Source organism: Nomascus leucogenys, chromosome 4 (assembly GCF_006542625.1).
Source record: "Nomascus leucogenys isolate Asia chromosome 4, Asia_NLE_v1, whole genome shotgun sequence".
NCBI lineage: Eukaryota > Metazoa > Chordata > Mammalia > Primates > Hylobatidae > Nomascus > Nomascus leucogenys.
In genome coordinates, this window is record NC_044384.1 from 102,501,410 (window position 1) to 102,517,689 (window position 16,280).

At 55.8% G+C, this 16,280-nt stretch overlaps 2 protein-coding genes across 3 annotated transcripts; one reads left to right on the forward strand and one right to left on the reverse strand.

The window, feature by feature from the left end:
* Nucleotides 1-796: 796 nt before the first annotated feature.
* KLHDC8B (kelch domain containing 8B) lies at nucleotides 797-6,014 on the reverse strand. Of its 2 annotated transcripts, XM_003257047.4 has the most exons (6): nucleotides 5,586-6,014; nucleotides 4,131-4,640; nucleotides 2,866-3,030; nucleotides 2,303-2,527; nucleotides 2,106-2,207; nucleotides 797-1,678 (listed from the first exon to the last, which is right to left on the reverse strand). In XM_003257047.4, the coding sequence occupies exons 2-6, from the start codon at nucleotides 4,504-4,506 to the stop codon at nucleotides 1,482-1,484; spliced, it is 1,065 nt and encodes a 354-aa protein (XP_003257095.1). In that variant the 5' UTR covers nucleotides 4,507-4,640; nucleotides 5,586-6,014; the 3' UTR covers nucleotides 797-1,481. The 2 variants fall into 2 exon arrangements, with proteins under 2 accessions (XP_003257095.1, XP_030667647.1); XM_030811787.1 differs by lacking the exon at nucleotides 2,106-2,207.
* A 5,185-nt stretch (nucleotides 6,015-11,199) lies between these two features.
* Nucleotides 11,200-15,313, forward strand: CCDC71 (coiled-coil domain containing 71). The gene is made up of 2 exons (XM_003257046.3): nucleotides 11,200-11,284; nucleotides 13,603-15,313. The coding sequence occupies exon 2, from the start codon at nucleotides 13,655-13,657 to the stop codon at nucleotides 15,035-15,037; it is 1,383 nt and encodes a 460-aa protein (XP_003257094.1). The 5' UTR covers nucleotides 11,200-11,284; nucleotides 13,603-13,654; the 3' UTR covers nucleotides 15,038-15,313.
* Nucleotides 15,314-16,280: the final 967 nt, after the last annotated feature.

Below are 16,280 nucleotides of genomic sequence, written 5' to 3' on the forward strand. Positions count from 1 at the left end.
AGGGAGGGTCCTTATGAAGGCAGTGGAGTGACTATCTTCCCCAGAACCTTTCTCCTCTGGGAAACAGCCTATTCCCCCAATCAGAGACATCTCTGTGTTGGTTTCCTCTGCCAGCATGCCAGACAATGTGCAAATATCCTGTGGGCCACTGACTTTCTAGGTGCTTCACCCTAGAATGAAAGGCATCACTGGGGAAGCAGGCCAAGTACTCAGTGTAGCTATGGCAAAAGCAGACCCCAGAGACCAGTACTAGTGGGCGACAAAGGCTGGAAGAAGGAAGAGTTGGCAGCTTTCTCAGGAGGCAGCTGCCTTTGAGGGGTTTGTTGGGTAGCCACACAGTCCTGTCCAAGAGACGGCTGCCCCACAGCTGAGACAGAAAGAGACTTCCCTGGGCCACAGAATCCACTGAACCACCCCTCCCTGTGGGGGTGAGCAGAGACCCTAAGAAGACACTCTAACTTGGATCTGGAGGTCTTCCTAACCCTGTGGTATGCTGTTGTTGTTTTCTGAGCACTTCTCTGGTCATCCTATCCTGCCATCCTTTGGTGACATGTGACAGCCCTTCCTTACTGTCCTAGTGCTCTCTAATCCCCAGGACAGTAAGGAGGCACTGTCATCACATGTTGCCAAAGAATAAGCTGAGGCTTAGATGGAACAGAAACACCAAATCACTTTGGGAACACCGACCAGATCCAAGAGGCTCCTTCTGGACCCTCATCCCTAGGGGCATTGAGACCCCCAAAGGAAGGCAGGGGCAGTGGAAGCAACAAGGGAGTTCACACCAGGGTCCACACGCTAGGTTTTAGCAGCACTTTTACTTCCACATCCAAACTCCCTGGATCCTCACAACAGCCCAGTGAGGTAGGTAGGGTAGGAAGGTTTCAGAGATCCCCATTTATAGATGAGGCTGCTGAGGCACAGAGAGGTGAAGTGACTTGTCCAAGGTCATACAACCAGCAGTGTAGAGGGCTCAAAGCCAGCATTCCTCCGCTCGAACTCCTGCGCTCTGGCCCTCTGGCAGTTCCCACATCCTCTCTATTCTCTCCGTGTCCCCCACCCTCTCAACTCTCCTGGGTCTACATGGACCCTAAAGGCAGCCTGGCAGCTGAGATTTTTCAGGAATGGCAACTGGGGTAGGCCTTGTCAACTCCAGATAGGAACTGACCCTGAAGAGCATGAGGCCAGCTTTCCTGCTCCCTATTTCCCAGTTGGATGGAAGGCCTAGTAGGTCCCAGGGCAAGGATGGAGCTAGGCATGATTCATGAATGAATGGTGATAAAGGTAGGTGTAAGCATATGTGTGTCCTGCACAAAAGACAAAGGCTCCCCTAACCCAAGACCCCAAGGCAGTGTCTCAAGTGCTCACCCCTGTGCCTCTCTCATCCCACAGAGCCATAGTGAGTGTCCTCAGCAGCAAAAGGAGCCATAGAAATAGCTGCCTCTGGCAATGAGCTGCTCCAGTGGACAGCTCCCACCAGGCCTTCAGACTCCATCACGCAGACACAGAGCCTCCACGGCTTGACTGGGGCCCTGGGCCACACCCCCAATAACAAACAGCCGGGGCCCAGCCTGCAGACTAGAGCAGGAGCAGCGGGCAGTGGGCATGGCAGGCAATGCCTCCCAGCGCCGCCGTGCAAGGCTAAAGCTCTCCACAGAGCCCAAAGGACATGGCTGGTTTCCTGCAAGAAGGAGAGAGAAGGCTGTGAGAGGCACAGGCTGTAGGGACTCCAGGCCCTTTTGCTCCCTAAGCCCAGAGAACAGCCCAGTAGATATCACCCCACTATCAGGGTCTTGCTCCTCATTGCCGGTGTTCATCATTTGTTCATTCATTCATGTTTCTATATGTCCTCTTGGCTGTGCATACAGTGGTCATTTGTCCTGCTGCTGTCTCCTTGCTGGTGCTTGACAGAGCCCCCAGTCACTGAGGAACACCCTGAGTGCTGGGCCAGGCAGACCACATCCTGCCTGCTTCATAGATAGGGAAAAGAGCTCACAAAGCCCTGACCCCTGGAGTGCCTGGAGATGGGCAGAAGGTGGCACACATGCTGGGGGCTAGTCTTTCCTGTCTTGGGACTCCCTCCTCTCCCCAGCCCCATAGAGACTTACCAAGGCCCCCAATGGCCACAACGTGGCCCCCAAGGGACCCAACCACAAAGTCTGCCCTCTTATCCCTCATGCGCAGGCTGCGGGGCAGTTTGGTCCAGGACCCTGCAGGAGAGGGGAGGTCAGATCTAGTCATGTACGCACTATGCCCCTCCATCCCACAGAGAGTGGGAGGACAGCCCAGGACAGCCACTGCTCACCATGCTCCAGGTCAAACATCTCCACAGTGTTGACAAAGTGTGGGCGAGAGTAGAAGTTGTGGGGCCCAGGCTGCTGCAGGCCACCCAGGCTAAAGACGCTGCCTTCAGCCATGGCACAGCCAGCAAAGGCCCGACGGCTGGGTAGGCTTGGATGGCGGGTCCATGTACGGGCCTCCAGATCAAAGGCTTCAAAAGCAGTCACTGGGAGCTTGCCCTGGCGGCCCCCTGTCAATGGAATTGGGGTACCTGGGAAGGAGCCCAGGAGGCTTGGTGGGCTCCTTGCTCACTAGGTTGCTAATCTGCCTGCCTCAGCCTCCCACATCCTGCTGTGTGCATACTTGCACGTGAATCATCCACCCTACAGTCCCTCAGGTACTGGGGTTTGGTTTTCCAACCACAGCAAGACCACCAGGGGTCAGAGCCTCAGAGCAGGCATGGATCACCCCAACAAAGCTTCTCTTGTTCTGCCATCCTGGACTAAGCCCGATCCCTATCCCAGCCAACCTATGAGGATGAGGATTTCTAGACTCTGAGCCCCTTTCCCACATCCCCCAGGCCCTTACCCAGGACATAGATCTTGTTCCCGTGCAGGAAGGTGGAGGCCCCGTAGCAGGGTGTGGGCATGGAAGGTAGTGAAAGCCAGCAGTCCCGACGGGGCTCATACACACGTACCTGGGCCTGGGGGGCCGTGTCAGGGCCCATTCCCCCCAGAGCATACACCATACCATCTGCATAGAAAAGAGTAGTTCAGATTGTACCTCAGCCTGCCAGGGTACCCCACCCTGACAGCTGCCCTGGTAAGGCCTGGGGGTGGCTGGAGACCCATGTGTTTATGGCATCCCTCCCCAGCAACAGACACACTACTACCTGCCTGCAGTGGGGGCTGGGAAAGCTGGATTCCTACTCTGGCCAGGGCCCCTCCGAGTAAAGAGCAGGAGGCAGCCGATCTAATTATAATCCGACTCTGTCTCCCTGGAGATGCTATGGCAACAGAGTCTGGCATCCAAGCAGGGCTGGCCTGGGCTGGTGGTCAGACCTGGAGGCCACAAGGTGGGGACTCCCCTTGGGGAGGAAGATGGGGGGATGGCTTAAGCCAGGGGTGAGAAACATGGGGATCTGCTTAGCACAGAGCTCAGTCTGGGGAGGGGGATTGGGGACCAGCTGGAGTTGGGATGGGGCTGGGAGAGGAATGGCTTGGGTCTGCTGGATAAAGATGCTGTCCACAAGCCTTCTGCTCCAGCATCCCTGCCAGCACCTCTGTGTGACACTCTTTCATTATAGTAGGCTCTTGCCCTCTGTTAAACCCTCAGAGTCAGCTACGACATGTCTGGGGGCCTTGGGGTAATGAGCCAGTCAGCTGGGGGCTTCCATGGCAGCAATCCCAGGTCAGCTTGGCCTTTGTCCATATCAGGCTCCCTGGCGTGTGGGAAGGGTTGGGGGTGGGGCAGGAAGTCTAAGCACAGGCTCTGAGCCAAGGCCCTACTCCTCTCCCCCACCCTAGACTATTTATAACCCTGGGAGTCATTAGGCCATCCCACCCCCATCTCTTAGAAATGAGGAGTGGGGCAGGAACATGGCTGGGGTCTCCCATCATCCTGGGATCGGCTTGGGCTTTGCCTCCCACTTTAGCCAGAAAAGGCAGTTAATAGAAGGCTGCTGAAAGCCTAGCTCAAAGCTAGGTTGGAAAGGATACAGGGGACAAGGCCACATCCTGGGCACCCATGTAAAAATTACAGCTCTTGTTCAGTCTCTGAGGGTAAGGGACTAAGTCAGGAAATAATAAAAGGTGTTAGGGTACCTGAAGTGCCTTCCTTGGGAGGCCACTCACCTCTCTCCACAGTTGCAACCCCCATGGCTGCTTGAGGGAGGGTGGCCCGACGCTCCCAGCGGCCCTCATCCATCAGGAAGGCCTCTACGGCAGCTACCGGGCTCTGGACCTCATCCACACCACCCACCACTAGCACCTGCTTGCCCAGAACTACTGCAGCTGCGCCAGCCCGGGCAGTGGGCAGGGGTGCCAGTGCCAGCCATGTGTGTGAGGCCATGTCCAGTGTCTCAGCAGTGTCCAGGGGCAGTCCAGCCCGGCCACAACCCCCCAACACCAGCAGGTGCCCATCTTGGTGTGCCACTGTGCCATAGACCCGGCAAGTGGGCATGGGGGGGAACACCTGCCAAGCAAAGGCCCGGCCACCTCCTGCAGACATGGTGTTCACAGCCAATGGCAGGCCATGCTGTCTGTTCAGACTGTAGGCCTCACTGGGAAGGCATGACAGGTCCTCATCTTGATTCTGCCAGGGCCACAAGAGGTATATGACCAGTCCAGGGACCTTGCCTTCACCTGGAGGAAAGAGGGAAAACAGGGGTCAGGGCACTGACCGGCCCCTCAGGAAACAGATAAGCAGCCTGTAGCTAAGGGCAGGGCTGGCCCAAAATCACTGGTGGGAAAGGCAGGGGGAGAAGCCAACCCCTCTGGCTAGCACACCACTGTGGAGGCCCTCCTGGAGTGGGAAGGAGGGCAGGCCCCAGGTACCCAGGAGCCTTTCCCCTTTCCCATGGAGGCATGAAGGATTCTCCTTCCCACCCACTACCCAAACCACTCAGCAACTGGGTCAAATCTGGGTCTAGGAGGGCAGTAGTAAGGTGACTAGAACAGGACTCTCCATCCAGGACCCTTCCTTTCCCCTCAACAAGCCTCACACTGGTCCTGCATGAGGGGAGTCCTTACTGGCTTCCAGAGTGCCCTGGGCAGCCTGGGGGTCCCCACACCTGCTGTCAGGGGTCAGACTCCAGAGTATCCTTACAACATCCTGGGGGCCATTCCACAGGGTTAATTTAAACCATTCCCACCAGTAAAAGACCAGAGTCAGGGTGTGTTTCAGACTAGGGGGAGGACTGCATACCAAGGTTCCACACACTCCTCTCGAGGACCCCCCTCAGGAGTTTGCCCATTCCAAACCCCCAGAAGCTAGATTCCCTGGTGTCCAGAAGTGGGGTTGGGGGGGGCCGTTGGAGGAATCTCATGACCACAGGACTCCAGGGTCCGAGTCCAGGGCGTTTCCAGCAGGAATGGGCAGCTGGACTTCTGGGTTCCCTCGCATTAGATGCCCAAGTTCTCCAGCCACCCCTTTCTCTTGGTGGCTGCACTCCTGGACCCCTGGCAGGAGGGCCTCTTGGCCCCAAACTTCCAGCTCAAGGATGTCGGGGGCGGGTCTGGGCTAACGCGCTTGGGGTTCTACACCCCGCGCCCCAAACTTCCCCTGAGCGCGGTTCCCGCGGGACTCACCCGCCGGTGCTCCGATGCTGCCAGGGTACGGGGTCCACCGTTCCGCCTCCGCTGACGCCGGATCTGGCTGGGGCTGAAGTCGGGCTCTGGCGGGGCTCCGGCACTGCTCCGGCGCGGGGCGGGGCTGGGCCAGGTCCGCCCCTCGCTCCCCTCCCGCTCCGACTCAGGGAAACCTCCTCTCGCCTTAACCCTGCACATGCCGCAGCTGGAGCACGGCGTGCCGATCCACGGTCATACGCAAAAGGACAGACAAACGGACACGTGGACACTGGGCCTGACAGAATTTAGCGTCCGACCTCGGACAGGAGTAGAAATGAGGCAGCGGCGAGCCACACAACACGTGTATGGCAAGGGGCAGTTCTGAGCCCGACCCAGCCTAGGTGCGCAGGCTGTGTCAAGCAGGCAAGCCGAACCCGAGGGCTTGAGGGGCCGGCGCCTGCCCACCTCCGCGGAGCTCCCAGGAGCCCAATGACAGGCTTCCCGGCGGCGCCCCCTGGAGGCCACTGGGGACATGGCCTGGGCCTCTGTCGTGTGGGGGCAGCCTGGGTCGCCCTTACCTGGGCATAAAGCAGGAATAGGTCTTACAGTGTACACTGAGGCTAGCGGGGGTGGAGGAACAGAAGGCACCGGCCCTTCTACAAACCTGGGTGGGGAGAATTCCTGGAAGGAGTGATACTGAGCAGAGGATGTGCTGGAAGAGTCAGAGGCCAGGGGACCTCCCAGTGGGTCACTCTGGCCTCATCCTGTAGGGCCTGAGAGACCTGGGCTACTCCGGGACCCAAGGCACATTATAACTATCCATTTTTAGGATCCTGAGCTTGCCTCTAACCAACTCTGGGGTCAAGCAAGAGCAAACTGGTGTGACAGGGGCCCACCTACCTCTGGCCCAGACCTTGGCCCTGCCTATCTTCTCAGCATTCAGAGTATTAGCTAAGTCTTCAAGCTGGGGGCCCATTTGTACAGGTCAGTGGTACCTGTGGGAAGAGGTCCTTGCAGTTGTCTGTGTCTGCTCACTGCCTTGTCCCCCTTTCATGGACAGTGCTTATCTTAGTTTCCCCAAAGCAGACCTGGACAAAGATATACATGCATATAGTTAGTAAGGGAGGTGAGGCCAAGAAACACCAGCAGTGGCAAAGAGACAAGGAAAGCAGCCAATAAAGGAAGCATCATCAAGCAAGCTACCACTGTGGGCAGTTGGGACCAAATCCTTCTGGGGATTCTGGGAGCCAGCATAGAACATAGGCCTTACATTATTGCTGCCCCCAAGAGCAAGGGGAGCTGAGGTACTCATTCTCAAATCTCCATTAGTCATGGGTTGAGAGCTGTTTGGGGGCATTACCGATTAACTCCCTGGCCAACCTCAGATCTGGCCTTCCCAGAAGTCTATGTGTAGACCCTTCCGCATGACCGGAGAAGACAGCCTTTGCCCTTTTCAGGGACTGTCAGTTGGATTCAGTCGGCCTGCACAGAAATGGTGGTGCCAAGGCTGGTTACAGACTGCACAGACCCTGACTTGAAGGCCTCAATCCTCCTTGTCCCACTTCACCTTGGACTTGCTCTTCAGTGCCCTCACTTGGGGCACTGTTTCCACCCTCTTCTGATTGCCAATAGGCTTCCAAGAGGCTCACACTGCTCTGCAGCCCCCTTCACATTTGCTACTGTTCCCTTTCCAAGCTCCCTCCCTCTCCTTTCCAGCAATTAAGCACTTACAAGCCACTTGCCTTTAGATGCCTCCCAACACCCCAAGTCTCTCTAGTCTCCCCTTCCTCCCCTCCAGTCAAACTCTTGAAGCCATCTGTCCTCACAGGCTCCACCTCCTTGTTACTTGCCACCTCAATGTGCTGCCTCTCCTCCCCAAAAATTGTTCTTGGAAAAGTCATCATGGAATACCATATAGCTAAAACTATATGTACCTGTGATCTTTAACTAAATCTTGCTAGCATCTTCAAAGTTTTGCCCCTTGTGACCTCAACTCCCTCCTGATGCTTGCCCCACCTCTGAGAATCTTTATTTTTTATTTATTTATTTATTTTGAGACAGAATCTCGCTCTGTCACTCAGGCTGGAGTGCAGTGGTGCCATCTCCGCTCACTGCAAGCTCCGCCTCCCGGGTTCATGCCATTCTCCTGCCTAAGCCTCCCAAGTAGCTGGGACTACAGGGGCCCACCACCACGCCTGGCTAATTTTTTTTTTTTTTTTTGTATTTTTAGTAGAGACGGAGTTTCACCGTGTTAGCCAGGATGGTCTCGATCTCCTGACCTCGTGATCCGCCCACCTCGGCCTCCCAAAGTGCTGGGATTACAGGCATAAGCCACCATACCCAGCCCGCCTCTCAGAATCATTTTTTTTTTTTTTGAGATGGAGTCTCGCCCTGTCACCCAGGCTGGAGTGCAGTGGCACAATCTCGGCTCACTGCAAGCTCCGCCTCCCGGGTTCACGCCATTCTCCTGCCTCAGCCTCTCCGAGTAGCTGGGACTACAGGCGCCCGCCACCACGCCCGGCTAATTTTTTGTATTTTTAGTAGAGACGGGGTTTCACCGTGGTCTCGATCTCCTCACCTCGTGATCTGCCCGCCTCGGCCTCCCAAAGTGCTGGGATTACAAGCGTGAGTCACCGTGCCCGGCCTTCAGAATCATTTTTGAAACGGAGTTTTGCTCTTGTTGCCCAGGCTAGAGTGCAGTGGCGTGATCTCGGCTCACTGCAACCTCCACCTTCCAGTGGTTTCAAGTGATTCTCCTGCCTCAGCCTCCCAAGTATCTGGGACTACAGGCACGTGCCACCACGCCCAGCTAATTTTTTGTATTTTTAGTAGAGATGGGGTTTCACCATGTTGGCCAGGATGGTCTCAATCTCTTGACCGCGTGATCCGCCCGCCTTGGCCTCCCAAAGTGCTGGAATTACAGGCATGAGTCACTGCGCCTGGCCTAGAATCTTTTGCAGGCTCTGCTTCTTCTCCATCACCAGGAATTGGCTCCTCAAGATTCAACCCTGGCTTTTCTCCCTGGCACACATATTTCCTCTTGGGGGAATCCCTCCCAGGCCACTGCCTTCATTCACGTCTAGAGCTCCATCAGATCTCTCTGCTCAGATAGAGGTGGGTCCAGGATCCACTGAGAACCATATAAGGCTGGAGGGGCAGTGGCTCACATGTGTAATACTAGCACTTTGGGAGGCTGAGGCAGGCGGATCACCTGAGGTCAGGAGTTCGAGACCAGCCTGGCCAACACGGTGAAACCCTGGCTCGACTAAAAATACAAAAAAATGGCCAGGCACAGTGGCTCACGCCTGTAATCCCAGGATTTTGGGAGGCCAAAGTGGGTGGATCATTTGAGGTCAGGAGCTTGAGACCAGCCTGGCCAACATGGTGAAACCCCACCTCTACTAAAAATACAAAAATTAGCCAGGTGTGGTGGCAGGTGCCTATAGTCCCAGCTACTCTGGAGGCTGAGGTAGGAGAATTGCTTGAACCTGGGAGGCAGAGGTTGCAATGAGCTGAGATCACACCACTGCACTCCAGCCTGGGCAACAAAGGAGGCTCTGTCTCAAAAAAAAAAAAAAAAAAAAGGAAGAAGAAGGAAAAAAAGAACCATATAAGATGCCAAATGGAAAGCAAGGATTGGGTCCTGGGATCGCCCTGTGTTCTCTCCCATCTCATCCTGTCTGGTCCCAGTTCTGCCTGTAGGCTCAGCAGCCACTAGAGCCCAGGTCAAGTCAGACTGCACTCTGATGAGTGCTCCCAAAGAGTTCCATCTAGGGCATACTGGGCACCAGGAGGCAAAAAGTTCAGCCCTACCACCCCCAAAGATAGCTTGGTACCCCCATGATCCTTATCCCTAATCGCTATCATTTCCCCAGTTCTCATGTCTGGAAGGGACACAGCACAGCCAGAGGATGGACCTACCCTTCCTAGTTCTCCATTTGCCCTAACTTCTGAGCTGAACATCACCAGAGAGGGGTCTGGATATAATTGTACTGGTGCTATCCCTGGAGGATGGGCTCTGGCTCTCCATGGAAGGGGTTTCTGTTTGCACAGCCATGGCCCACCTGCACACAGGAGGCCAACACTGCCAGCTTTGGAGAAGCTACAGAAGGTAACTGGTTGAATCGGTCCTGAATAAGTGAACAGTCAATCCTCAACCATGGACAGGGCCAGAGACTGGACTCACCCACAGGTGGGGACTGGGGGCGCCAAGGTGGGGCTTCCTGACTGCACCCCATGAGATCCTGGCCCTTGGGAACCTACTCTTGCTTTCTCTTCACCAGGAAAAAAAGGCTAGAAGCACTGACCCCAGAGGAACAGGAGATTTTGCAGCTCCTGCTAGATACCTTGACTACACTTAAAGGTAGCAAGGGCCTCACCATCAGTGCTGAGGCCCTGGGAAGCTAAGACGCACCAGATGAGGCCTATGGCACTGCTGGGTGGACTAGGCACTTGTCTTTAGGAGTACCTGGACCCCTCTATATAAGCAGGGAAAATACAGAGCAACCAGAGGATCCTGGTTGGAAAAAGGGCAGGAAAAAGGGCTAGTACCCAGTCCCTAAATGAAGCATCCCGCCACCCTCCTGTGATTGCCAATAGGCTTCCACCTGACCCCAACTACCAAATAAGGCATCACTGCAAGGGTCAGGGTCCAAGAGTTGTGGCAATATTTCTGCCTCCTGGCTCAGGCTCTGACCCTAGTGCAAATGCCCCCACTACCTCATCCATGAAACCAGGACTCCCAGGATGGCTCCCAACCTGGACTTGCAAACCTCTGACTAATGGGACCTTCAGTCAGAGCTGTGGAGACCACTCTGACCTCTCATTGAAGTCACAGACCCCTAGGGTTGATTTTGACCTATGTCCTATAACCACCACCCCGTACTAGCCCAAGAGCATAGGTAAAAAGACTGAGGTCCCAGACTCCTAGGCAAAAGGAAAGGGGTTTTGGGCAGTGTTACGACTGGAAGCAGGACTTCCTTCCATTGAGGGGCTGAGGCTGGGCCAGTGACTATACCTGCCCCCACCTGCCTGAGCAAGTATACTCAGGCCCACAGTGGTATACTGGAGCTTCCAGTCTCGATGTGTGCTTGGGCTTGCGTGCACCACTTGTGATCATGTGCACACCAGCCTTTCATGCCATGTGCCATGGGCCCTATTCTCAGGAAGAGAGGAAGGCCTGCTGTCCTCGGAGGAGATACCCTTACTGCAAAACAAAGGAGATCACCTGAGACTCCCTGTCGGGAGGCACTCCTCTTTCACCCTCTGGTCAGGTGTCTGGGACTGAAGTGGGCATTGTCAGTGGCTAAAGGAAGATCAGAGGGCCTGAACCTTGCCAGGAGCCCCTCCCAGATGTCAATGCACCACTAGCTCCCCTCAGAAAAGGTGTCAGATGACCCCTAATCCAGTCTTAGCCGGGCTCTTGTGAGTCCTCGCCTGGGGCCGCGTCAGAGGGCACCACTGTTCTTCAGACTTCTGCACAGGGCCGAACGGGTTTGGAGCAGTCACCGTGGCCACCACCTCCAGGCAGTCCTCCTTGGTACCCAATCTCCTCCGCCCCCAGACTTTGTGGGGAAATGGGGTCTCAGGGGTCAAGGGTCAGTAGGGAGGGCTGGGTCCCGGAAGCGGAAGCGCAGTGCACTTCCGGCGCGCAGCGGGCGGCCATGTTGGAGCAGCGGAGGCGGCGCAGAGGCGCGTCTTGGGTCCCCGCGGCGGCGCCGGTAGGTTGGAGCCGCGGGCCTAGCCGCGCCGCGGAGGGGCGGCCCGCGAGGCGGCAGGGCGGACGGGCAAGCGGCCAACTCTTCCCGGACCCGCGTCCTCCGCCGGCCTGGCCGAGACCCCCACCCCACCCCCACCCCGCGCCCAGCGAACCCACCCTGGGGCTGTGCGGTCCCGATCGGGCTAGCACCGTTCACCCTGTACATTTCGCTGCCTCAGTGACCCCCGCCTCACGGCTTGGGCTCTAAGGACGCGCACTCCCAGCCTGAGGGCCCCGATCTGCCCCCTCCCCCGGTCTGCCTGTATGGCGCCTCTCTCACCGCTATCTTCCGTCAACTCCTGCCTCCCCCGGGGGTACGTGTGAAGGGAAGTCGGAGGCCGGGCAGCAGCCTCTGTTTCCGAAGCTTCTCAAAAGCCCAGAAAACCCCTCCCAAGAGCCCAGCCTAATCTGGGTGGAAGAGCGCCCAGGTCACCCCAGATATTTGCGCTGGGGCGCGTGAGGGTGGGAAATAGGTCCCTCTCTCTTCTACAGTTCACAGCTCTGGGAACTACATCCCCTCAAAAAACATTAATAAAGAACTAAAGTCATGTGCAAGGATTGTGCTTGGAGAACGGTCTCTGGGGAGGGAAAGTGCCCAAGACACCTGAGGATCCAAGAATGTTTCCAAACAAAGAGCCCCAGGGCATTTCCTCTAGGGTATTCTGAAGACTTCATCTGCTGCATTAGAGCGGTGGGAAGAAACTACACCGACAGGCCTCATGGCCCGAGGGACCTGCCTGATCCTGGCTGATCTTTTAATGCTCTGGTGCAGCTGGGGAGCTGCCTCCTGCTTCTGGGAGCCCTCAGTGTTGGGTTGGGTATTAGATGTTAGTTATGATTGATGGCCACAGCTTCTTTAAAGAAGTCTGGGACTAGTTGGGTGTTCTCAGTCACCTCCATCTGGGCTGTACTGAGGTCTGTGGCCCTCCAAGTCTTAGGTAGGACCGTTCATACCGCTTATGTCCCCTTGACTCACCATCCTACTTGCAGCCTTTGGCTCCCATTGTCCTTAAACATTGAGTTCTTGGTATGGCTTCCTGGTCCCTGGTCTGCCTGGTTGCCTAGAGAGATGTCATTGGCACCTGCTACTCATCAGCTTTTTAGTTTCTGTTGAAGAAAAGTCCGACTCTTGATTAGGTCTCCATGCCTCTGGAGCTAGAAAATGGGTTGCTGAGTACCGTGTCTAGAGACTGAAAGCAAAACTTCTGGTGGGCAGGGAGATTCCCCCACCCCACTCCAGCTCCACACATGAACAGCAGCAGCTGGAGAAACAGATGGGCATGGACAGTGGGTGTAAGTCTGGGCCCTTTGGCCAACATTCAGGGTTCTTTGTTGCTCTATCCTCGCCTGTTTTTTCACCTAGATCCCAGATCCCACACCAAGTATGCCTTAACCCTTTCTCACTTTAGAGCCATTGCATTAGCTATTCCCCTTTTTGCTCCATTTCAATCTAATCCTTTTTCATTCATCACTCATATGCTAGCTAGCTGTTGCCTCTCCCAGGAATTCTTTCCTGACCCATTGGCAAACTGAGCTGAGTGCCAGCATTCACTCCCAAGAATCTTAATGGTGTCTTTTTCTGGTCTTCTAGCCTGGTTTCCTTGAGGACAGGGATATTGCCTGTATTCCCAGAGCTGAGTAATTCTAGGTTTCTGGCCTCAGAAAATACAGAGTTGAATTAAAATGTACCAGGCTCAAATCTTTTTTTTTTTTTTTTTTTTTTTTTTTTTTTTTTTGAGACGGAGTCTCGCTCTGTCGCCCAGGCTGGAGTGCAGTGGCGCGATCTCGGCTCATTGCAAGCTCCGCCTCCCGGGTTCACGCCATTCTCCTGCCTCAGCCTCTCCGAGTAGCTGGGACTACAGGCGCCCGCCACCACGCCCGGCTAATTTTTTTTTATATTTTTAGTAGAGACGGGGTTTCACCTGGTCTTGATCTCCTGACCTAGTGATCCACCCGCCTCGGCCTCCCAAAGTGCTGGGATTACAAGCGTGAGCCACCGCGCCCGGCCTGGGCTCAAATCTTTTCAGGGACCAGGCAGCAGGTTGTATGGCTCTTAGGTATTTCTGAGCATGTATCTTGAAGAAGCTCCCTGACCCTTACCCTCTCCTCCCGCCCCAGCATGGTAGAGGATCAGGAGACCAGGGTTTTACACCAGGAAGTGTCTCACTCTGGCCAGATTCCTCAGTGTCATGGAGATTGGGGCACTGATTGACCTGTCTATGTGTTCTGGCCCCTTGTCTTAGTGCCATTCTTATTGACTCTTTTCCTCTTGTCTTGGAGGTGCCAAGCGCTGGTTTGCGGATACCCAGGCAGATCTGCAGTGCCTAATGCCATGAGTGTGGTGGTTCAGCATGTGGAGGAAAAAGCTGTGCACTCCTGGTCGCGCATCTCCACGGCAGGGAAGAAGGCCCTGGAAGAGGCGCTGCTTGTCTTTAACCCAATGAGCCAGGATCTCAGTGCCACAGAGGCCCAGCTTGTGGCCTTCCTGCAGGGCCTGCGAGATGATGGCTTCCAACCTACCATCCTGCGCAGTGGTGATGTCTATGGCTATAGTTCATGCACAGCTAATCCCCCGAGCCAGACGAAACTGCAAGCTCGTGCCCCTAACCCAACTGCCACATCACCTCCAGCCAGTGCTCCCCGAACTGCCATGCGGTTGCCTGCAGGTCGGGCCACACTGCTTCCCGTGCCGCTATCTGGCAGACTGGCCAAAGCATCCACACCAGCTCTTGCCAAGCATGCTACCACCAACCTGCTGCTGAGCTCTCTGAAGCAATCAAGTGCCAGCCATGCCCAGGGTGCAGCAGTGGGCTTCCCCACCCACCTTTATCCAGGTGTCTACCCTGCCATGCGGCTCTCTGTTGTCCTTGAGGCCCTGGTTCCACTTAAGACTCCCATGCCCTGCTTGGGTGCCAAGCACAAGGCACAGTCACTGCAGCTCTCACTTGCAGACTCTCCTCTGAAACTGCGGAAAAGTTCAGGGAAGGGTCCAGGGAACCCCCGGCCCAAAGCTCCCAGAAAAACCACAAGCAAGGGCCCCAAGTGTCTGACTCGCAAAGGCCCTGGGGCTGGACCCCGACGAGGCTCTGGGCACCAGAGCAAAACCAACAGAGCCACTGGGTCCCCCAGTGTCCGGCGAATGAAAGGGGGTTCTGCCCTGGGCACCAAAACAGCCCAGACCAAGGTAGCTCGAACACTGGCCAAAGCTGCTCATGCCCAAGCCAAGGTGGCTCGAACACAGGCCAAGGCTGCTAAGGCCCGGGCCAAGGCCAAAGCCAAAGCCAAATCCAAGGCAGCACGGGTCAAGGCCAAGGCCAAAGTCATGGCAGCACGGGCCAAGGCTAAAGCCAAGGTAGTACGGGCCAAGGCCAAGGTGGCTCGGACCCAGCCCAGGGGCAGAGGCAGGCCAAAGGGGTCTGCTAAGGCCAGAACTACAAGGAAGGGCCAGAAAAACCGCCCTGAGACTGTTGGGCAGAAGAGGAAAAGGGCTGAGGAGGCAAAAGATGTTCCTCCCAAGAAGAGAACACGGCTTGGGCCCCGATCTCCTAAGGCATGGCTAGGGCCTGGAACAGCAAAGCTGCTGAAGTTCCGTGCCATAAAGGTAGATAGGCGGTCCTCGGATGATGAGGTGCGGCAGCAGGCTCAGCGGATCCTCCGCGTGAACCTGTCACCTGTAATACGGCTCCAGCCATTGCTGCCATATTCAGCAGTCTGATTCCTTCACACGGCAATGTTTGGGGAAACTAAGCCCAGCTGTCTGTGTGGCCAGTGGCACAGTGTGCTATGCCCGTGGACTCCACAATCTTGAGGACTCCGGGTACCTCTCTAGGGCCCTGGTGACCACCAGCCTCCTTTCAGAAACTAGAGGGGGTGGGGTACGGTGGGGTGGGTGGGCGGGAGGGGTGTTTTCATGGCGCGATGCACTGTGACTTGTTATTCAAGTTGTATGTCTACTGTTCCATCTATCACGTTTTATACCTTTCCACCTTCCGGTCTCCCTGCCCACCTTCCATGGTCTTTTGTGTGTGTGTGGCTGCTGGCAGGCCAGCTTGAAGATACAGGGAAAGTGGTCCCAGAAATAGGTCTGCCTATTTCTGGGGGTTGTGGGAGGAGGCAGCTCCTGGGCCCCTTTGGAGAGATGAGGGGAAATTGGCTTCTGTGGTTGTCTGAGAGGCATCCCCTGAATGCAGGAGCAGAGCCACTATGAAGTAAGACACTTCCCTTTGAGGCTGCTCTGGTTTGTGATCCAGACAGGCCCCATTCAGGACAGTAGGCCCCATGCAGGACAGTAGGTTCCATGGGGAACCTTGCAGCTAGTGGGTTTTTAGGTCCTGGAATGGAGCCTTTGTGGTGCTTCTCCCTTCGGACCAGACAGACAGCCTGGCTAAAATCTTGGGGCTTAGCCTGGGCTTTTCTGGTGTGGGACCAGGCCCAAAGGGGTTGAGGTGCTTCTCCCCCTCTGCTCTTCTGGGAGAGAGTAACTATCCTCAACTTCGATTGGTGGCAAGGTACTGGTGGTTGAGTCAGGACCACAGAGCTTGCCCTCAATGACCAAATAATTTTCTCCTTGGTTGGGTGAGGTTTTCCATGACTGCCTCTTCAGCAGTGCTTTCTGTATGAATTTTAAGTGCTCTCTCTACTCCCAGGTCCAGTCTCATCATGCCCTCCAACATGGTCCTTATGTTAAAATACATTGTCACCCTTCCTGCTTTAGAGAGGGGGCTGGGCCCTGGGACCTGAAGGAGGTAACTGTCCTGCCCATCTGTAGTCCATCACTGGCTGCCCAGGCTGAATGGCAGTGCCTGGGGTTGGCAGGGAGGGGCACACATTCCCCCTCCCTGGGGTAGGGGCATCATTTCAGTGAGAATCAGATGTTTTCTGTTTCTGGGTTTGTCTGGGCCCCATAAGCTGCCAGTTGCCCTGGGTGGTAGACCTGTGGAGAAGCTCTGTGCTTTTTG